The sequence below is a fragment of the Mustela erminea genome, chromosome 20, assembly GCF_009829155.1.
Source record: "Mustela erminea isolate mMusErm1 chromosome 20, mMusErm1.Pri, whole genome shotgun sequence".
Taxonomy (NCBI): domain Eukaryota; kingdom Metazoa; phylum Chordata; class Mammalia; order Carnivora; family Mustelidae; genus Mustela; species Mustela erminea.
The window spans coordinates 13,880,047-13,903,354 of NC_045633.1; the positions used below are offsets into that span (position 1 = coordinate 13,880,047).

Sequence of the window (23,308 nt, forward strand, 5' to 3'; positions counted from 1 at the left end):
TCCCCCCAACTCCTGTTCAGCCAGAAGCCCAGGAGCCCACCCAGACCTCCCCTCCTCCCTTTCTTCCCACAGCCACCTCCTCTCAACCTCCAGAGCTCACCTGGGTTTTGGCCATCGGTCCCCTTCCCAGCCCCCACCACTGTGACCCCCCAGCCACCTGCATCTCTGACCTGGACAGTCCCAGCAGCCTTCTGGATCCGTTCTTGCCCCCAGTCCGTTCCCAGGACAGCATCCAGAGCCATCTCTTTGAGACAGAAGTTGGGCCCCATCACCTCCAGCATCCAGAGCCATCTCTTTGAGACAGAAGTTGGGCCCCATCATTCCTTCGACGTGGCTTTTCTCTTTCTCTCTCTTTCTCTCTCTCTCTCTAGTCTCTCATTCCTCAGGGAGCATTTTAGAAGAAACCCCCTGCTCATCTTCCCATTCACAGTTAGGGCCCTTGTTACTTACTCCCTTCGCTCATTCTTTCCTTTACGACCCTTACTATAGTTTGTAGTTGTGTATTTATTCCTGTGACTTTTATGCCTTTGTGTGACTCCAGACTATAAATGCCTGGAGGGCAGGAAGCCCACCCCTAGGACAGCGTCTGGCAGGGGTTGTCACTCAGTGGCCATTTGTTATAGAAAGAAATGAGTAAATGTGATCCCATTTCGGTATCTGCCTAACCCATTGCATACACCATGAAGCCTCTGGACAAAACAAAACAGAAACCAAGGTATTGAATCCATCCGTAGGATCCCTTGCAAACTACCCCGGGGTTCATGCACTGCTCAGAGGTGTCTGTGAAAAGAGGTTCTTGTTACCAGATGGGTACCCTCTCCGGGCCGCATCTGCCCTGGGGAGGGGGGGCCTTCTACTTGCATGCAGGGCCTCTGTTAGCCCAGCCTAGTCCCTGCAGGGCACCTCTGCCCAGAGACAGCACCTTCTTCCACTTCTCCCCGAAGCACCATCTGGGCCAGCAGCCATCTGCTGTCTTGGCAGGGGAGCATGGCTAATGGTGGGAAACAAGTCATAGCGAGCATCCACCCCAAAAAGACAAACCCCAAATGGAGTTCTGCTTTGGAAAAGCAAGAGAGAGTTTCAGGAAACGTGTGTGTTTCTCCCCTCCGCGCGCCGCACCCCCCCACCGCTGCTGTTGTCTAGAATAGCATCGGGCAAAGCTGGTGATGCTGAAAGCCACCTGGCCAAGGAGCCCTGGCCTGTCTACTTTGCTCCTTCTCTGAAGGGTTGCAGATAACGATTTTGGCAGGTCCTTTATCCCCGAATGGCAAGCGTGGCCGCCAAGCTATGACTCAGAAGCTTTTGTGCATCTCACAAACCACCTTTGGATGCATTTAGGCAAAGAAAAGAGAGGTTGGATGAATTCAGTTTGCTACTTAGGGAAAGCAGTATGGAGACTCTGAGGCTCTTGCTGTCGAAGTTAATTATTTGGGGGGAGGAGGAGGCCCCGAAGGGCACTATTTTTTTTTTTTTTTTAAACAGCTTCACACACCATACAATTCACCCTTTTACAGGGTACAATTCAGTGGCACTTTAGCTGTTCACAGAATTGGGCAACCGTCACCACAGTCGCTTTTAGGACATTTTCATTACCCCAGAAAGAAGCCTGGCTCCCCTTAGCTGTCATGACCGCCTTCCCCACCCCACCCCCACCACTCCAGCCCTGGGCAGCTGCTCGTGAATGGCACTATTAAATGGGGCATAAGATCTGGCAGCTTTAGGGTCAGGACTTTTGGATGGTTGGACCAGAAAGAGTCCCAGAGTGGTGAGGATTGCTTTGCTACTGTTGTTGTTGTTTTAACCCCTAAAATAAGATTAGTCCCTGGAGGAGATGAGGGGAAGTGCTGAAGACACTGAGATCGTGATTCACTGGGCAGATGGCTCCTGGGAGAAACCGCAAAAATCCCATTTCGTTGGCATTTGCCCTTGAGCCAGGAAGCCTCCCAGGAGCTGAAAGGCTCCCCGTCTTCGCCGTTCTCTATCCAAAGCAGTCGCCCCAGTATGTGAACGGAAGGATGTCAGAACGGAAGCCTGTAATTGTGTGTGTTCATGTGCCTGTGTCTGTATCGTCTAGTATTTTCTGCACGCCCTGTGAGCGGTGCGGATTAAATAAATGGGAAAGGTTTTGGTGGCTTCGTCTCTGCTCAGACAGGGGTAGGAGTTACCGTAATTGAGATTTCCGATCCTAGAAGCTCAGGCTTGACTGCTTACAAGTGTGCTTACGGCGTGTAAATGCTTTATGTGTCTGCGCTCAGTCATTGGTCACAGCAGCCCTTCTTGGGGGTAGCCGTGTTCCTCTTACTTTACGGATGAGGACACTGACACCCCGAGAGGTTAAGAATTCTTAACCTGGTCATGTCACATGGTTCGTAAAGGGGAGGACATGGGATTGGAGCCTGGCCTGCAAGCTTCAGAGTTGAGGCTGCCCTGGGACCCCATGAGGGCTTTGGGAGATGGAGACTTTAGGTCTTCCTCAAGCCCACATGTGCCAGCCTGATCTCTCCTCTGCCCTCTATTCCTGCTTGCCTCTGGAGGCAGGGTCCTGTCCTTGCTGTGCGCTCTGCCTGGGGAGCGTCCCCACAGCCACTCTGTGCCTGGCTCTCATGTCGCCTCACGGCTCTGTCCATTGCCAGCTCCCAGCCACCTGTCACCCTGTCTGTGATCGCTGTGATTGCTACCGCGGTGGTAACGAGCATAGCGTGCGGCCAGCTTAGGGGTTGAGCTGTTCATCATCCGTCTCCCCACTGTTGTGTGAGATCTTAAGGAATGGGACCTGTGGCTTTGCCCACTGTCAAGTGTCCAGTGACGAGGGCGGCCCCTGTCACATGGCGGGTGCTCAGAACAAGCTCGCTGAATGAGGGAAGAGGGGACCGCTGCTGGAGTTTCAGTCGTTTCTGTGCCCTTCTAGTCACATGGAGGCATGTGGACCCACCAGTCCCAATTCCTGCCTGATTTTGAGTCAGAGACGTCAACAGGAGCCCAAACACTGAACTTTAAACAGTGTAGCGACGTGCGGTCGTAGTGATGGGGCCTGGTTTGGCAGACTGCTCGCTCATCCGACTTCTTAACCAGTATCTTCCGAAGCGCAGACGAGATTTAGGAAATGAGACTTTGCTTTATAAGAATTAAACTGAGAGCCATTTATCATTGTTTCGCACCTTGAGCCGTTTGAGGTAGCCTGTGCAGGAACCGGTTTGGCGCACCAGGAGAGCACAAGCTGTCCCAGTATTGGGTGGGAATTAATGGCATGACGGACTCGCGTAGGCCTTTTTCTGGTTGCGTGATGAAAACAGTGACTCATTTGCTTGTGGGGGGCGCATTGATTACAATTAGCCATCGATTAACTGGTAATAGCGAAAGGATCAATGAAATTTCCAATTCTTGGTCTATGGTAAGAAGTCAGCTTTCATTGAGGGGGACGGATATGCCTGAAAGGTGTAAGAAAAATAAGAGAGAGGCAATGGATCGACAGAGACAGATTTCCGCAAACAGGTAGTTCCCGATGTGAACTGCAAAGAACAGTTGTCATCCGAACCTCTGTCTTTCGGGCAGGATATCAGCACATAAACAGTCTTGCAGGAAGGATTAGTAGCAAGGCGTCGTGTGAGTTTTTAAAGGCTTTTAAGATTCTTCTCTGTGTATAGTTGCTTTGTACCCAGTAAATGCTAAAAGAAGACTCACGGGCCTTTACTGTCTGTGGTTTAATACCACCCAAATCCACTGTCTTTTTATTCCTCAGTGTTGAAAGATGGTTTCTATGACAGTCTCTCTCAGTTAGCAGAAATCTGCAAGTGGCCAGATCCCGATACTTTCTATACAAGGGCTGAATCAGATTCTTTTTCCTTTCCTTTTCTTTTTTTTTTTTTTAAGATTTTATTTATTTATTTGACAGAGAGAGAAATCACAAGAAGGCAGAGAGGCAGGCAGAGAGAGAGGGGGAAGCAGACTCCCCACTGAGCAGAGTGCTGATGCGGGGCTCGATCCCAGGACCCTGAGACCATGACCTGAGCCAAAGGCAGAGGCCTAACCCACTGGTCCAACCAGGCGCCCCCTGAATCAGATTTCTTTCTTTTTTCTTTTTTTTAAGATTTTATGTATTTATTTGACAGATCACAAGGCAGAGAGAGAGGAGGAAGCAGGTTCCCCGCCAAACAGGGAGCCTGATGTGGAGCTCGATCCCAGGACCCTGGGATCATGACCCGAGATGAAAGGCAGAGGTTTTAACCCACTGAGCCACCCAGGCGCCCCCTGAATCAGATTTCTAAGGCCAATTTTTTTTCTATAAAAATATTTTAAAATTGGTTTAAATTTTTATTTTTATTTAAACAAATTTTTTGAAGATTTTATTGAGAGGGAGAAAAGAGAGAGAGCACAAGCGAGTGAGAGTATAAAAGCAGGGGGAGGGAGAAGCAGACTCCCCTCTGAGCAGGGAGATGTGGGGCTCAGCAGGGCTCGAGGCTGGAGTCTCGCGTGGGGCTCCATCCCAGGACACTGGGATCATGACCTGATGCACTGATGCACATCGTGACCTGATGGGATCATGACCGAAGGCAGATGCTTAATTGACTGAGCCAGCCAGGCGCTCCTGATTTAAATTTTTAAAAGCTAAATTTTAAAACTTGATTTAGACTATGGTTAATAAATTACCATAATTCAATATGTATGATAATATAATAAATAATATATACAATAAATACAGATAGACTAGATATATTATATATATTATAATATATATCTGACATCATTTGTACAGTCCTAGCTAGATAGGTCTTCTCTACAGTCTCACCTGTGTGACCACCTGCCCTGAGGGTCAGGGCTCTGGGGAATAATAGGCCTGGTTCTGCCCTTCAGGACTTGTTAGACCTCAAGCAGGATATTTAACCTTGACCTTGCTGAGTTTCTTCTTCTGGAAGCAAAATGGAAGCGCTACCATAGATATTGCTTGTCACCGCACATGTCCACAGGGTCCCATGGTGCATGGGACCAGTCGCAGATCACGGTGAATTTGAGATCACATGCCCCCCTTCGAGGAGCAGCTGGTGCTCGGCACAGCCAATCAGCATCCTCCAACTGGGCCTGGTTTGGCTGGATTCTCCAGGAGAATCCAGAAAACCAGGTATCTGTATGAAACTCATGAATTTAAAATGTTGGCAACAAATTCAAAATTTTGGAACCATTATGTGGGCCAAACAAAACACCCCTGCTGGCCAGACCGCAGCCAGAGGCCTGGAACGTGAAATTTCTGGAGAGGATCACCAGTTGGCATCCCATAGAAGGCGGGTGTTCTGGGCTCTCGCCTGTCCCCTGAGTCAGCCCGGTGCTGTTGGCAGGGACTGGGAGCATCACAGCCTTCTGGGGAAAAGCTCTGGGCCTTGCCAGCGTTATCTTTGTGTACAATCTTCTTATTTACCAAGATGTTCCATTTGAAGGAAACCTTTTGGAGATAAAAATGTCTTTATGGCGGTGGACAACTTGCAGGCGGGCCCGAGGCACATTCTGTCTCCTTGATGGCTCTCTCCCCTCCAGGCCAGCCCCCAGCATGGAGATTCTGAACAGTAGAAGCCTCTGCTCAGTAACTGTGTGATCTTGAACTTGAGTATAACTAAGATCCCTAGTCAGGCCTTGGTATCCCCTTTTGGTTAAATAAGGGGGTTAGTCATTCTGCAAATCCCTCCCACACTGAAAATGTCCAGTGGTGTAGTGGGAAAAGGCTGGCTTCCATAAGGTAAGCCTTCAGCCTCCCTGGGACGGGCAGTAATCAGTGGGCTCGCTCGGCTCAGTCCGGGAGGGCCAGTTGTAAGTGGTGTGGTTAAGGATGAGACGCTAGGCCTTCTTTCATAGCACGCTCCGTGGCAGACAGACTCGCAGATGGTCCCGGTGATCCCCGCCTACTAGTATCCATGGCGTGGGTGATCTTCTGCTGTTTTGAGCGTGGGTTGGCCTACCAACTTGATTATAGTGAACAGAACACAGCAGAGCAATGGGATATCACTTCCATCACCATGTTTGCTAGCGGACACTCTCCCTTGCTGGCTTTGATGAAGCAGGTTTCCATGTTACGAGATGCCCTGTTGGAGAGGCCCACATGGCAAGGAACCGAGGGTAGCTCCTGGTCCACAGCTAGTGAGGAACCTCGTCAACAGCCCCGTTAAGTGAGCTTGGGAAAGCAGATCCTGCCCCCTGGGAGTTTTCCTGTGCAACCTCAGCGCTGGTGGACACTTTCCTTGGGGCTTGGGAGAGACCAGGAGCAGAGAACCTGGCTGAGTCACTCACATCCCCAACCCTCAGACTCTGAGATCGTCAGCGTGTATTGTTTCAAGCTACTACATGTGTGTTCATTTGTTGTATAGCAATAGATTGCTAACACGCCATCCTGGGAATTTGTTACAAAAATTAACATTGAAAAAATTCAGTTCACTGTGGACATTCTTACTTATAGAAGACTGAAGGTGTTTTTGTGAAATACCTGCAGGCTTTATGATGTATTAACGAGGTATTAATAGTGCGTACTCTGTAGACATTAACGGAAGTTTGTGTCAAATGTTTCAAAAGATCATAGTCTTGTTTTGTTCCATGTAGGTCAGAAATGAGGTCTTCATTTCATCAACCTCACTTGAAGCTTTAATGCATTCATTCTGCAAGTACTTGGTTTATCTCAGAATTTGACCTTGGCCTTATCATATCACCAGTTAGGGTCCCTGACTGTGTTCTTTTATCAGTTTTGCAAATTACGGGGCTGGACACAGACAGGGACCTAAAAATGAATCTGAACATACACAAAACAAAAATAAAACCGAACTCCCCCCCCCTCCAAACATCAGTAGGAACATATGCAAAACAACAAGTCCTCCAAGCCATTATTTTAATTTAGGGAAACAAGAATCACTTTGCACCTGTTTCTGATCAAACCCATTTAAGCAGTTCCTTGATTATTTATAGGTCAGTGCTTTTCAAACTTGGATTTGCATACCGATCACGTGGGCATCTGTTAGAATGCAGACTGTGCCTCAGTAGGTCTGGGCTGGGCTTGAGATGCTGCCTCTCGAGCAAGCTCGCAGGTGGTGATGCTGATGCTGATGCTGATGCTGGGCCAGAGGCCACACCTTGAGGCCTAAGATGTAGACCCAGCCCCGCTCCTCCCAGTGCAGTGGGCTTCACTGATGCCCTCCTGTCATATGCAGCTTCTCCCTTAGCCTTCACTTCCAACAGTTCTGCTCGTTTCTGGGGGGTTATCAGGCCTTTGCCATTCAACCAAGCAGTCCCATAGTTAAGTTCTTCGACTAGGAAGATAAAAACAAACAAAAAAGCTTGCTGGATGCCCAGGTGTCTTTCTGATTTTCCATAATAAAAAATGCTGTGATTGTGTATTGGGGTGCTTCGGGAGTGACCTCAGCATTCTGAACTTCTGTGACTCCAAGGGCCAGAACCGTGTTCTCAGGGAGCCTAAAGAAAGCAGCTGGCCTGTGCCAGGATCAGATGCATGCTCCGTCCTGCAGGGGAAGGCACAGCAAGGTCTCCCTGGCTCTCACAGGTGTCATCTAATGCCTGTGACCTACCCTGGCTGCGACTCTGGACTTGGGCAAAATAGTGTAAGGCAAGCGTGGTTAAGCATTCGCTTTCATAATATTTTGAGGGATGGGGGAGGTGTACATTTACAGAAGATTCCTCCCTCTGCAGCTCAGCACCAGAAGTCTCAAATACCTGTAATTCAGCCTTGATTAATACTAAGATGAGACTGAAGACCACGAGCTTCTGTAGCAGAATTTTAAGAGGACCCAGGTGCTCTTGAGAAGGCTGGGCTCCAAGTCAGCACCTTGCTCTTAACGACATAGATAGGGCAGGCGGAATAGTGATATGTGAGCTGGCATTTATTTCAGGTCAAATCTATTTATTTTGTACCCTGTCATCATAAAATTGAGATTCTGTCTAAGATTTTACTAAGTGAACAAATAATAAGGAAAGATTTATTTTAATACCCCCAAGAACTATTGACTTTTTGAGACGATGACTGTTTGTTGTAGGGAGCTATATTCGTTAAAATGTTTGCCATGGAAAATGATTCATAAATTCTGTTGGTCATAGAAGATTGGTTTACGTGCCAACCTTGGAGTGACGATCACCTCCCTGATCTGGTTCTGATTAATTTACCCGGTTTAAGTAGCTCTGCACACTGCCTCAGAAATAAGAATGTCGCTAAAAGCCTCCAGTGTAAAAAGGTTATTATGCAAGTAAAATAAATGAATAATGCTAACAATTAAATGTAAAACACAAATTGGAGTCCTGTTTGTTTGTTTTTTTTTTCATGACACCGGCCTTCAACTCTTGTAGAAGTCTTGCTGACTCTCTATCTTTAATGCCCGATCTCTGAGTATCAGTTATTACTTTGTAGCAGAGTTCCCTGAAACTTGACAGCTGGAAATGGCTATCTCACAGGTTCTGTACAGATCTGAGTCCTGCCTGGCAGGATCCTTTTGCTGTAGGGTCTCCCACTGGGTTCAGGCACAGCGTCAGCTGGGGCTGTGGTCTCATCTGATGACCCAACTAAGGGAGAGCCCTTTCCCAAGCCTGCTCACGCTGTTGTTGGCAGGATTCCGCTCCTTTCTGGTTGTCGCGTGGAGTATCTCTGCTCTTCACGGGCTGTTGCCTCCGTTCCTTACCATCCATGTTGGCCTCTTCAGTAGGTGAGTCACAGCATGGCAGCCTTGACCTCCAGAGAGAGGGCTCTGAGAGAGAGAGCGAGCACAAGATGAAAGACATGGTCTTTTTCTAGCCTAATCTCTCTAGCTCTCTTTTTAACTATTTTATTAAAGCATGATTGACATGTAAAACGCTGTAATATTTAATGTGTTCAGCCCCATGAGTTTGGGGATCAGTAAACACCTGGAAACCATCACTGCCGTCAAGGTCATAAACAGACCTATCTCTTCCCAAAGTTTTCAGCAACCCCTTGATAATAATAATAATAATCATTATATTATGATATAATAATTGTAATAATTATAATTTTGTGTGTGTGGTAAGAGCACTTAACATAGATTCTACCTTCTTAGCAAATTTCAAGTATACAGTACAGTATTGTTAGCCGTGGACGTTATGCGGACAGGAAGTCTCCAGAACTTCTCTATCTTGTAGAAATAAAACTTTGTACCCTTTGACCATCACCTCTGCCATTTCCCCCTCCTCCCAGCCCCTGGCAACCACCACTCCACCCTCTGCTTCTAGGAGTTTAACTATTTTAGAACCCACATGGGGGTGAGACCAGATAGTATTTGTTTTTCTGGGGCTGGCTTCTGTGGCTCAGCCCTCTGAGTTCACCCATGTTATTTCAGATGGCAGGCTTTCCTTCTTTTTAAGCCTGAATAATATGACATTATCCAGATGCACCACATTGTCATTGTCCACGCATCCATCGAGGTACGTTTCGGTTGTTTCCATGTCATGGTGTGGCCTCGTCCCTGAAGGGACATCCCATCACCGTATCCTGCTTATGAGAACCAAGTCTCTAGGTACAGGCCATGCTCAAGGGGAGGGGATGGCGCAAGGACGTGAATACCGCAATGCAGGGCTCTCTGGGGCCTTCTCAGAGTCTTTGTGCCGCGCGTAGCGAGGGCTCCATAAATACGAGTTCGCATCCGTCATCGCGCTCGATCCCCGTCCTTAAGATGCGTCCTCCAGGGGCGCCTGGGTGGCTCAGTGGGTTAAGCCGCTGCCTTCGGCTCGGGTCATGATCCCAGGGTCCTGGGATCGAGTCCCGCGTCGGGCTCTCTGCTTAGCGGGGAGCCTGCTTCCTCCTCTCTCTCTCTCTCTGCCTGCCTCTCTGCCTACTTGTGATCTCTCTCTGTCAAATAAATAAAATCTTTAAAAAAAAAAAAAAAAAAGATGCGTCCTCCAGGACGTCGTGCACTCCTTGTCCGGACTGAGTTCGAATTGGTTGTGCTTTGAGCAGCTAACAGTCGGAGCTGCAGACCCAGAACTGGTGGCTTAACTTGCATTACAGTTTGTTCTGTAGAGGATGTGCAGGGAGTTTGCATGCTTGCATTTGTAGGTTCTGAGAAAGGAATTGAGAAGGAAGGGAGGCCTAAAGCCAGAGAGCCCCTCTAAGATGACAGCAAGTGAGGCATGGTGGGTGGGAGCGTGGTGAAGAAATCTAGAAAGGTTAGACTGGCTCATTGCCAGTGAGATCTCAGTGTAGGTGACATGCCCCAGGGAGAGGCTTTCCCTGTGCGTCCTGTTGAAATTAGCTGTTGGTTCTCCCTTCCCCTTCTAGAGCTGGTGCTCTGCACCATTCCCTGCTCTTTTCTTGTGCACGGTCTCTCTCCCCCGTGAGGACTAAGCCCCAGGAGACCAGGGGCCTTGTCTGTCTAGGTCCAGCCATGTGTACCGTCAGCACCACGTATGGGCCCTGGCAGACAGTAGGCTCTTAGTAAATACTTCCCGAATCAATGAATGAATTGAGCACCCAGACGTGAAATGACTCCAAGGAGCTTTTTGGAAATCGTAATATCTTCATGACTTCCAAAGGAAATGCCGCCGATTCAGTTAACATGCAAAATATACTAACTTGTTAAAGAGAAGAAAACAGTGTCAGCATTGTGGGGTAGTTTGTCCCTGCCACTGATGACTTGTGGCCGTCGGGCCAGTCATGTGCCCTCTCTGGGCCTCCGTTTTCTCAGTGGTTACATGCAGGGGCTATAGGCTGGGTCTTCAGACTGCTCTGTCCTCAGATCCAGCTCAGGCCGAGGAGGCTCTGGTTTTCAACATTGGTCTACCGTGGAAGATTCTGTTTGAAGAAAGGATGCTATCCCCAGGGGTGGGGTGGGGGTGGTGGGTTGACACCCATAGGGCTTCCATGCCCACCAGTGGCCATTCCAGTCTTGCAAAAGCATTCCTGGTTGCAGTCCTTTTGGCTATGAGGGGTAGAGACCTGAGGCCCACAGAATTTAGGATTAGCAGAACCAATGGGAAGGGCCATAGGAAGGCTAATAATTTTGGTGCAAGCGATCCAGCGCCCTTTCCAAGAACATAAAAGATCGCCTCTCTCTTCCTTCCCTCCCGCTGCCTCCCACCCCCTTGCCTCACACCTCGCTTAAGCCCACATCATGCAGCCTTTGAAATGTTAGCATCGATTTTTTTTTTTTTCCCCCTCGTTGACTAACTCATTTCAAGATTTTCATTTCTGGCACTGCCTTTCCTACCAGATAGCCAGAGCTTCCAAGCTCCAAGTTTTATAATTAAAATTCTGTCACATCCCCCGAAACGGTGCAAATTGTGCCATTACGCCTGGCATAAAAGATCTGAAAGCACTTCACCTAGTAATTTAAATATAATACTTCTGGTAGCTTTCAATTTCTGGTATTTTTAATTCTTAAAAACCTATCATTGCGCGTTACTATCCGCTGTACAGCGTTGCTGGTGTGCCTCCGCGCTCCACTTTGGCCAGCTAGTTTTAAACAAACAGCTTGGCTGTGTGGCTGCTGCGGCCCACGTGGTCTTTCCTGGCCTTTGGGAATCACCAGGTCCCAGGCATAATTAGTATAAATCACAATCCTCTAGACTATGACAGGAAAATGGTATGTTTGAAGAGCAGCTTATTAAAATGACCTACTTAATTTAAGAAAAATATTGTATCCACTTGCACAATAACCTGGATGCTTTCCCTGACAGATTTCATAATATTTCTTCCCTCTCCTTTTTTTTTTTTTTTTTCTCCCCTTCCCTCTTTGTTTTTACAAGAAAAGGAAAGGGAATGGAAAGGCCCGTTCTACTTCATCCAAGGCGCAGACCCACAGTTTGGACTAATGAAGGCCTGGTCCACTGGGGACAGTGACAGTGGTGGTGACGAGTGGGGGCAGGAGATCCGTCTCACTGAGCAAGCTGTTGAGGCCATCAACAAGTTGAAGCCCAAACCCAAGTTCTTTGTTCTCTGTGGAGACCTCATCCATGCCATGCCAGGTAAGACTCGTGCTGTTGATGTCACTTTCTCGCCTTCCAGTCATGACTGCATTTGGGCAGGGGAAAAAAAAAGGATTTCTCTTAAGAGATGTCTTTGTTCGGTAATGGCCCATTCCTTCTCTCCATGGCCGCTGGAGTATCCATGGACATCAGAAAATGCACCCTCATTTTTACATTTAGACTTTGGCGAGATTAATCACAGTAATTAGGCGCAGCTACAGTTCTGATGATTTGAACTTAAGTTTGAAAAGTGAAACAGACTCCCACAAGTCACCTTTATTTCTAGGGGACAAACTTGAACTTCTTTCAGATACCATATCCACAAGTGTAATGTTCTTTTATTTCTTCTCTTCTTATACTTCAGTATCACCTGTAATTGTGCTTCTTCATTTGCAAGTGACAGAAATCTAACTTAAACTGAATTATTACTATTATTTTTTCATGTTCCTTTATGGGACTGTAAAATCCAGGGGCAAAGGTGGGCTTCAGGTATGGCTGGATCCAGAGGCTCAGAGGTTGTTACCAGGACTTGGTTTCTCTCGCTCAGCCCTGCTTTCCTCTGGGTCGACTTCCTTCTTACACAGGCTCTCTCTAGGTGGTGGTTCCTGGGAGCTCCAGGTTTACATCTTCTCACAGAAACCACAACAGAAAGAAAGTACCTTATTCTTGGTGGTCCATTCAAAGTCCCAGACTGACAGCTATCTGGCTCATGTGGCCTCTTAAAGCCAGGATGTGTGTGTGTGGGGGGGTCTACAGCAGTGTGGTCTAAAGAGCAGGATGATTTCCCTCAAGAGACATAGAATGTAAAGATAACAGATGCCTTCTAGAACTCTCTTACATTTTTGTTTCCTCCTCTGATACCTTTTCCCCCAGGCAGGAGTAACGCCCAGTGACCACATATACGCAGGTAGAACTGTGCCGGCCCATCAGAGAGGGAGAGTAGACCAGTAGACCCCCATGGCCACCCTTAGTGGACCAGCGGTCTCTTCCTTTGGAGCAGTAGTGGGCCTGAAGACCATTGCCGAAAACACCACGGTGGCCATGCATGTTTGCTTTGGCTAACGCTGTCCTGTAAGCCTGTGCTCTGAGTCCTGTGATTTCCAGTGCCTTTAGAAGCTGAGGCACTCTATGGTAAGCTGGGGTGCATTCATTCTTCCCCATGACTTCACTTTTCTGGCAGCCTGCCTCTCCAGAAGAATCCCAAAATGAAAACGTGAGAGTGGGAAAGGGGCTGCCCAGAATCACAGTCCCCAAGGGACTGTAACGAGCAGGAGGAACCCTCCGACCTGCTCTCATTCTCTGTTGATACATATTTAATGCAAAGTCCTGAATGTGGACGTGCCTGTGTCATTCATTGGGTACCACTGGAGAGAACCCGGGGTGGTCATCCCTGGAGAACCTGTCCTGCTCTTGGGCTTATGCAAAAATGGCAAGGTGGGGAAGAAGGAAAATAAGGCAGTGGACAGAGACCTCCACACCTGGCACTGATGTGCTGGGTGAACTTGGACAGACCCCTTCCCTTCTCAGAGCCTTTGTTTCTGAGCCAGGAGCCCACTGATATAGTAAGCATTCAAAACTTTGATCCCAGTGAAGAAGGGTCAGATAGCCCTGTCTCTCTGTGCAGGTGGTGCACGTTTCAGCAGCTTGGTACAGAAGCACATGTCACAGCGTGGTGCTGTTTTGTTTTGTAGCGAGGTAAAATCTTAGCTGCCTGGGAACTGGGCCATCCTTGGTGACCCTCAGCCAAGGGTTTCCTGGTGCAGGTATTATACACTGCTAAAGGCAGCACAGAATGCCCCAGTTTCTAAAGGAGTTAGAAATCATAGCAGGACTCGGAGTCTTGGTTTACCTGGTAAAGCCAAGGTAATCTGCTCGTTGACCAGGTTAATGCTGCTTCCAAATGGTCTGATCTGCTGTTAGTTAGGTTCTTTTGGATCTTTTGGCCCAATACGCACCGTAGCATCAGCTAGATCTCTCACTCTGGACCATCCAGTGAGCAAATTTCTGCTTTTATTGGACTCTTGAAGGTCAGATTCCAGTGGCTTCTTTTCTTTGAAAACAGAAAGATAGGGGCACCTGGGTGGCTCAGTTGGTTAGGTGTCTGCCTTCGGCACAGGTCATGATCCCAGGGTCCTGGAATCAAGCCTCTCCTTGGGCTCCCTGCTCAGCAGGGAGCCTGCTTGTCCCTCTTCTGCTCTGCCTGCTTGTGCACTCTCTCCCTCTGTCAAATAAATAGATAAAAATCTAAAAAAAAAAAAAACAGAAATGTTATAGGACTCACTAAAATTATATAACATGTTTTTGTAGCTGTTTACCGACTCATTCTGAATTATGTTAATGTATTCAGTCATATTTCAAAATAAGATTTAAAATGAAAGCCCTCTATGCAGTTTCATTGCTTCTTGAATAAAAGATACTGAGCATAGTAAATGAAAAGATACGGTTTTTATGATCAACTTTTTCCATTGGTCAGAAGACCTTGTAAATGTGAACCGGCAGTCTTTTGAACACATAATTTTATATTCAGTGTGACCCGAGCAGAATTCACATCTGTTCTGAAGAGTTGGACTGTTTGGTGGGGTTGTAACTGAGCCAGTGGAAGGACTGTAACTATTTTGAATATTGTGGTCTGAGATTAAACAGACTGTTTTAAAGCTAGTTACCATTTTTTAATATGCAATTAGTGGCTTCCTCCTCATTTAGCTCATACGCAGGGGCAGACACTAGAAAAGTAATTATTTGCTTTGACTGCTTAGCACATTGTTAATTATCAGATGCATGTATTAATAGGCAAATAAAATCAGAAGCATACTTTTAATTCTACCATAAATAATATCCCGGGCCAAGTAGTTTTAAGTTCAAACTCGAGGAAAAAAAAAAACTTCATGAATAATGCTCTTTCTAATGGAAGTCATAATGGCACTTTTCCATTATACATATTCATCACAAAATTTGTTCATTTACAAATGCCTTCCGTGTGCCCACTGAGTGCCAGTTAAAGCCTTAGGCGCTGTGGGTATGATGGTTGGAAATGAAAGGGCGGCCCGTCCGTGGAGCTTAGAGTCTGGTAAGGGAAGCGTGAACCCATGGATGGCGAGGGGCCCTTCTGGTACCACGCCCTGCAGGGATGGTGCCAGAAATGCAGGACAAAGTCTAGTTAGTTTTGAAACAACGTGTTTTCATTCTGCAGATGTCTTTGGTTACCTTCTTTTTTTTTTTCTTCTTATTTTATAAAGCTTCTCTATGGGCTAAATCACGTAAAGAGAAAGGGGAGATTTGTGCAAATATCGAGCCCACCGATTTTCGCTCCTTCACACTGAAGCCCAGGGTGACCGGTCGGTCGCTCTGAGAGGCATTGGCCCACTGGTACTGTCCCCAGGAATCTTCTGAGTCTTCAGCAGGTCACATGAGGACTTGACAGATGGGAATGTGGTGATGCAGTCCGAGTACAAGAGTTCCTTTTACACCGTAGGATTTAGTTCGTTATGAATGTGCGCGTCTGGCCCGTTGATGAAAAATTGCCATAAGCACACAAAACAAAGAGTGCAGAACAAATTCTTCCCTGGGTATAAAGTCTCCTTGAAGAGCTCTTTGTGTGTTGACTTCCGCTTGGGCAGAATCACGGTTCTATGATTCCGTTCAGTTCATGATTCAGCCTCCAGAAGTCCTCTGTTACGCTAACTGAGGCAAGCCCGTGTTAGCATTATTCCAGTGGATGGTGTATGAGTACCCCACGGCTGCTGTAACAAATGACTGTGAACCTCCTGACTTAAACAGAGACTTGTTCTCCTGCAGTCCTGGAGGTTAGAAGTCTATAGTGGGTCCGTCCTTCTAGAAGTTCCAGCTTCTGGAGGCTGCCCATGTTCCTTGGGCCATGGCCTCTTCCTCCCATCCTTTTCTTTTAAAGATTTTATTTACTTATTTATTTATTTGACAGAGAGGGAGACACAGCGTGAGAGGGAACACAAGCAGGGGGAACTAGAGAGGGAGAAGCAGGCTTCCCGCTGAGAGGGAGCCCGATGCAGGGCTCCATCCCAGGAACCTGGGTTCATGACTTGAGCCAAAGGCAGAGGCTTAATGACTGAGCCACCCAGGCACCCTCTTCCTCCCGTCTTCGAAGCCAGCAGCGCAGCGTCTTCTCTCTCCTCTGACCTTTGCTTCATCTTCTCGTATTCTCTTAAACCTACCCTCCTGCTGCTTTCTTATAAACACCCTTGCGATTATTGGCCTACGCAGATAACCCAGGATAAACTCTCCATCTCAGTATCTATAACTTTATCACATCTGCAAATACCTCTTTTACTGTGTAAGAGAACATGGTCACTGATTTGGGGGTTGGGGTGAGGACATCTTTGGGGGGCATTTTCAGCCTGTCACAGATGGCATGGGGTGCGGTTGAAGGTGTGTATCTGCCAGGACCAGTGTTCCCAGCTCACCTACCCTGGAGAGTCCTTTGTTATTTCCCTTTTAACCGATGGTGGAAACTAGGTCAGAGCAGTTAAGTACTTTTCCCGGCTTGTAAGTGGTGGAGTCAGGATCTTACTGATCCTTCTGTTTTCACACCTCACGAACACCTCACACCCTACTCTAAGGGTTGGCCCCAGAGCAACCGTCAAGGGCCTGTTGATCTGATGACACAGAATCAGCATTTTAATGAGATCCCCAGGTAAACGTATGGACGATCAAATCTGAGAAGCTCTTGCTAGAGAAGAATGTGCCAGGCCCTCTGTTTTTTGCATTAGGTGCACTTTTTGTATGTACACTAGTAGTTTGTGGACATTTCCTTCAACTGTTAATAACAATGGTGTTTAACAAGGAAACTATTACTCCTTTAGACTTACCATGCTCCACTGTCAAAGGGAAATGTTTTTATGGCTTTTATTTTGCTTTCTTTTTTTTTTATTTTTAAGATTTTATCTATTCATTTGAGGCAGTGGGGAGAGAGTTTGAGAGAGAGAGAGCACGAGCAGCTGGCAGAGGCAGAGGGAGAAGCAGAGTTTCCGTCAGCTTGGGAGCCCAATGTGGGGCTCAGTCCCAGGACATGAAAACCATGACCCAAGCTGGAGGTAGACGCTTAACCATCTGAGCCACCCAGGTGCCCCTTAGTTTGCTTTCCAAACAAGAGTTTGAACAACGAGAGTGGAGTGACCTGTGCCATGCAGGGTCAAAACAGAACTTGTCCAGAATATTCAGGAAAACAATCACACATGCATGCTTTTATGTGGAATGGTCAAGAGAGGCAGAACAGGTTGCTTTGACTTGGGTCATGTCCATGTCCATCCCTTATCTGCTATTCCAAAATCCAGAAAGCTCTGAAAGCTAAGGGTTTTTTCAAGTTTGAAAACTAACTCAGTTGGCGGCAGAGCTGACCTGAACGGACACAATTTATAATCTCCCTTTATTCCTGCTTAGAATATTCATCTGTTTGGCTAGTGAGGTACTACTGTGTTCCAAAATGGGATGTCACCTGAGACCCAGCTCCGGGTGTCATTTAACAGTATTGGGCCCCGTGCCCAATACTGCTCTTTCCAAATTTACAAACCTCCCAGTTTCCAAGGAGGCCTGGCCTCTGGGATTTGGGATAAGAACATATGGATCTGCAGTACTGATACTTTTGGATTTATGGATGAAGAAGCCCTTTATCACTAGAAGCAGAAGGCTTTCTCCTCCTTCCTGTGTAACCTTCTCTCGAGATAACATATGCACACCATTGCATAGGAACCACATTTTAGTTTCACTGTTAAAAATGATCCCAGCCAGGGCGCCTGGGTGGCTCAGTGGGTTAAAGCCTCTGCCTTCGGCTCAGGTCATGATTCCAGAGTCCTGGGATCGAGCCCCGCATCAGGCTCTCTGCTCAGCGGTGAACCTGCTTCCCTTCCTCTCTCTCTGCCTACTTGTGATCCCTGTCTGTCAAATAAATAAATAAAATTAAAAAAAAAAATGACCCCAGCCATCTTGTATTTGAATTTTGGGGCACCGTTGTTGTTGGGACCAAAGGGACTGAGTATGACCGTGGACTTAAATTCAGAAATGACTCTTTGACAAATTGAAGGAGAGGGTCTGGACACCACGACGATGTTAGCTGCAGGTAATTGTGGCATCGTCCACTAAGAAAAGTCTTAACTTGCAGCAGAAAAGGGCCAGGTGTCTGCAGATAGGTCTGTCAAGGTCTGGAAAGTGAAGGAATCAGCAGAGTGGTGGTTAGGGATCGGGGGATGCTAGGGGACCATACAGTAGAATTACTAGTAAACGGGGATGGTGGCTTTTTGAAAAACCCGATTTCATCTAGTTTGGTAGCACTTTCCCTTAAATGAGATGTTAATGGCTGGGCCAGGGGCCACATAGGAGTTGCCATGACCAAATGACCATGGAGACGCCTTCCCCACTTGGAGATTTCTCATTCTAGGATGAAGGGATGGAACTGGGAAATGAAGCCAGATGGAGCAAAGTTGGAGAGTTTTGGTGCGCCGGGCTTCAGGCAAAGAGTAAGTCAGGTGTCCTTGCAGCGTTCACGTCATCCAGGAGGGCTGGTGTTCGTTTTTCCCCAGCTGGGTAGGCGCCAAACACAGGAACATAAATTCTGGTACAAGACAGACTATGATAAGCAAAGCCTCGGAGGCATTGAAAGACAAAGCCAGGATTAAGGCTCGGGCCAGGAAAACGCCTTATCTCATCCCTGCAACCTCTACAAGTTCACCTTCCTTGGAGCTTAATTCAAGTTCCTGCCGGGCAGTGGGGACTGGGCTTGGATCCGTGCGTCTTTTCATCCCTCGAGCGACGGCCGTTGGGCCGGGGCAAGGTGTTCCCTGAAGGCAGGTCAGATGGATCGCTCCCGTGTTTCCCATGATGCACAGCAAGTGGCCACGGGAGGCACCGGCACACATTTTTGGATTCAGTGAACAACAGTCAGTTCATTTCTTTACCAGCGCTCTACTGAGTAGCTTAGTTTGTGCCAGACCATGTTCTGGGCGCTTGTGCTACCTCCGTGGATAAAACAGACAAAAGTCCTTGCTTGACCTAGGAAAAAGAAACAGGGACACGTGGAAACGTGACATTCTTTTTTGTGTGTGTGTTTGTGTCAGTCTCATCTTTTGTGGTAGTCAGTGGGTAGGGATGGATTTTATTATTATTATTAGATTTATTATTATTACATTATTATTATTAGATTTTTAAATTACATAATATGTCAATATGTTTCCTTTGTAAAGATTTAGAAGAATAAACTGTGCGAACTTGCCCAAGTCTCCCTTGGGGTCAGTCCATCTGTGAGCGCCCGTGTCTTAGGTAAATGTCATTATTCTGTGTTCTGGGCCTTACTTTTTCCCCTTCCATAGACCTAGAAAATCCTTTTATGTTTATCCAGGGAGGTTTCTGCCAGGCTTTTAAATAAGTGCATTGCATTCCGTGGGTTAGATAGCGTAATTGGTTAATCACACCCTCCCCCACCAGCCAAAAGGAGGAGTAGGAATCTCCTCAGGTTGGAGCTAATGTAAACTGCTGTTATCAGACGTTCTTAAGTGCACCAGTCAGTTTTTCTCGAAGTCAGAGGCGTTGTCTGGGTTTGGGATCTGCTCCGGTCAGTTTGCTGTGTGGTTCCCCAGCACTGCCCACCGCACTGTAGCTACTCAGAAGGTATCCATTGAACAGAAACCCTCTTGTCCCTATCACAGTAGGGTTAGTTGTTGTTGGTTTTTTTTTTTTTTAAGGCTCAGTTAATGCGTGTTCATTTCCTCACCTGTGTGATTCGTTAGCCTTGAGTTTTTAATATTAAGTGCTTACTCCAGGCTTCAAGAAATGCCGAGATTTGAAGACGCTTTACCATACAGCTTGATGTAAAAGGGGTGATGTGAGTGCTGGGAAGTGACGAGCCTGGGTGCCGGTATCACCGGGCCCTGGGGATGGGCGGGGGCTTCCAGCCAGCTGCGTGTGGCTGTGCGCAGGGCGGTGGTGACCCGCAGCAATCAGCCGGGCCCCACGGCTCCTAGATCCTTCACATCCATTAGAAGCCTGTTAAGGCTTCCAGGCAATCAGCAACAATACCTTCCTTCTGCGGCGGCTGATTGAAAGTGGTTTGAACTAATTTACCTAATATTACTAATTAGGGAGCTTGGAGCATTACCTGAAAAGTTGTTTCTGATTGTGTGTGTGATCATCCCCGCCGTAACCCCCCCTAAGCCCCCCAGCACTTGCTGCGGCTGTGCTTGCTGCCGGCTGTGTCAGCTGATTGTCCCCACTCAAGGCATCTTAACCTGTTCTGTGCCGTGTTGGCAGACCACCTCTGGACCACCTCTCAGTAATGTTTTTAAACACCTAAAATAAAAGGCATAGGATTTCAGAGGAAACCAAGCATGTTGAAATTCACTTATCAAAATACCTTTCAATTATTTGATAGAGTAAAATACATACTTCTTTGTTGATGTGTTATACAACCCAGTGTCCCAACAGGGCTAATCACTACTGTAATTTCAAAGTGGTACTGAGCTTAAACGGTTTCACGAGGGATCGCTCACAACTGTAACAGGATATGAAAAGTCCTTGTGGTTTCTGTTGGTGACACCGTCGTCACAAGAGGCTTAATAATACCCCTGTGATTTTCCGCTTAATAGTAGGAGGAAATGCTCAATGACAGAGGTGAGCGAAATTGTAGGGTTTCCCCGTGTAGGCTCACAGGCTCATAGGCTCATGGGCCCCAGAGGAAGAGCCCTTTTCCGTGCACAGGTATGGAGGTACTCTTGTTTGCCCTTCGGAGCTGTCCGGTCCTAGTCGACCTGTGGGTATTACCATTGACCAAAGAGTTTATACGTTTAATTAGAGGCTAAAAGGCTGGTTAATTGTGGCTAGGAAAATGTGAATGTTTGATTATTTAGTGAAAAGAAATGGCTGGAGCTGAATAACAAGAGCCAGCAAACAATTGCCTCTTTATTAAGGGGGGAAAAATAAAGAAAGAAACCAACCCTTCCGTAGTCTTTGTCTCTGGTTTCCAGTGTTTGGAACAAAAAGTAAAAATTGAGAGCCTTGTCATATTGGTTCATTTGTTCCATAAGCGTTTGAGGACACTTAAACAGAATCACACAATTAAAAAAAAAAAAAAAAGAAAGAAATGACCAATCAGGACCAAAGAAAATCTACGTTCATTGACTGAGTAATGCCCTGAGGGAGGGGCAGAAACAGATAGGCCGAGTCCAGGACCTCTGTGGTGATCCGATGGTAGATTAGCCAGAGAGATAAAAAGACAGTTGTCAGAGAAACAAAACCAAACCTATCTCTGAGAGGGGCACAGCTTGCTTCTAGAATTGGATTTGAAAGAAAAATTTTTTGAGGATTTCTTTCTTGGGGCGCTAAGTAATATCATGTCCGACAGGGGTACGTCTGGGCCCTAACCCTGGGAGTGAGGCCTGGAAATAGGCTTTGTGCAGGCGGTGAGCCCCATCAAACTGGGCGAGAGCCGGTGTGTTTGCCTGGGTGCCTTGGGGAGCAGAATGGGGAGAAGGTCTGTAGCTTTCATCAGATCCTTCGAGGGCTCCGTGACTCAAGGGTAAGGAACCTAGGACTTGCATGCTTCTGCCTTCGACTTCCACCTGAGGACACGTTCTCTCCTGATCGCCGAGGTCATAGACGCCATTAGGCTAAGAACCTGTGGCAGTCTGCTCTGGGGCCCTCCTCTGCCCTCTGCCTCATGCTAGGGGCTTTCTGGGATGGTGGAGGGATGCTACAGAAGCGGGCAGAATTCCCTGGCAGACTGGTATCGTAGAGGCCAAACCAGTGTCTTTCTAGTTTGTATTTTGCTGATTGGAATATTTATCTTTCCTTTCATTGTTTTTTGCTCTAAACACTCATTTCCTGGAATTGGGACATTTCACCTCTCGGATGGGCCTATTTTCTGCCACTAAATGAAATACTAAAAAGGAGCATGATCCCAGAGGCGTTCCATTATCAGGTGATTGGTCAAGTGATGAGAACGTGAGATGCAAAAAAATAACGAGAGCCTGGAAACGTGGCACGTTTAAGTGCCAGGCTGCTGAGGGGGCACCTGTTCTGTAACCCTCAGAATTTAGAAACTCACCTGCATGGTTGGAATTCTAGATTGTTGAACATTTATATTCAGCGCTAGTTCCTGAATAGCTTATTGGAAAACCATGGTAAGTTCTTTTCAACACATATTATTTGGGTTGTATAAAAAATTTAATCTTCTTTCCTTCCTTTATGTGTTATTTGGGTGAAATACTGCTGCTATAATCCATAAATATTCTTGGGAAGAAATTTTGTATTGATCAGAAAGGTAGCAACCTCAGAAATTTTCACGTAGATAATATACCTTCCTTCATCTTTTTTTTTTTTCTTTCCCTAAACACCATAAGGCATATTCCATATTGTACCAAAGCCACCAGTTACGTCAGATGTTTTATTAATTATATCCCAAGTTGGCTTATGGTACATATTCAGCAGTGAATTGCAGTAAATGGAAACAGCCAGTGTAATAAGCTGTAGCTGTTAGATGCAAAATTAAATGAATTTTGTCTAATAACATGTATAATTTAAAAAGCGGTAGAACCTGATTAAGCTTGATCTGTTGGCAATAATGACGCCGGTTCACTACATGAGTAATGCCTAGGCTTGCAAAGTTTTAGATCAATGAATTGACGCACCTCAATTAATTAGGGAAAGATAATGGAAAGGATTCGAGATGGAAAGGATTATGGCTCTATAAATTCTCTGGCAGTAGATGAAACTAAATGTTTTTAATTGAAGGAATAAATCATTTTCTTAAGCCCCACGCAAGGCTGCCTCTGCCACGGAGTCCCCAGTTCTGGGACGTCCCAGAGCAGCGTCCACCTGCTCGCCGGGTCTGTGCCAGCCTTGACCGTCGGCTGTCGGAAGTCTGATCTGACAATAGTTCATTTACTCATGTGTCTGATCAGTCCCAGCAGTGAGCACGGAGGCCCCCATTTGTGCACGGTGCCTTAGCAAGGGGCAGGCTCAGTGCCCGGCCTCAGGAGGCATCCAGGCCGGTCGAGGAGAGAGGCTGCACTGGTGGTCTTAGGGAGGGAGGTGGTTTGGCCCGCAGCCCTGGTCTGGCGTGCTGGTTTATGGCGGCCTTCACGCAGCTGCAGTGGTCCTCGGTGACCCGCCGTGCGCGTGGTTTCCCCAAGCAGATCCCACCCAGCAGGGTCAGAAGGTACAGCAGAAAAAGTCTGCCCTCCTGCCACCACAAATGGCCTTCTCCTCAGAGAACACCAGTCAGTAGTTTTTCACAAAAATGAGAGAACATCGTCAGGCTTATATACGCTTGCACACATAGCATTTTGTAAAACAGAAAGGGAGCCAGAAAGACACAGCGTTTATGTGTGTCATTTTT

General features: G+C 47.0%; 1 protein-coding gene across 4 annotated transcripts in view; it reads left to right on the top strand.

Annotated features, from left to right (window-relative positions):
• The window catches only part of CPPED1 (calcineurin like phosphoesterase domain containing 1), a 101,016-nt gene that overhangs the window by 7,801 nt on the left and 69,907 nt on the right, over positions 1-23,308 (top strand). For 3 of the 4 annotated variants that reach the window (XM_032327896.1, XM_032327898.1, XM_032327895.1), the window contains exon 2: positions 11,734-11,952. The exons of the other annotated variant lie outside the window; for it this stretch is intronic. In XM_032327896.1, the coding sequence (XP_032183787.1) occupies positions 11,734-11,952 (219 nt within the window). The remainder of the gene's footprint in view (positions 1-11,733; positions 11,953-23,308) is intronic. 4 annotated transcript variants of the gene reach the window in all.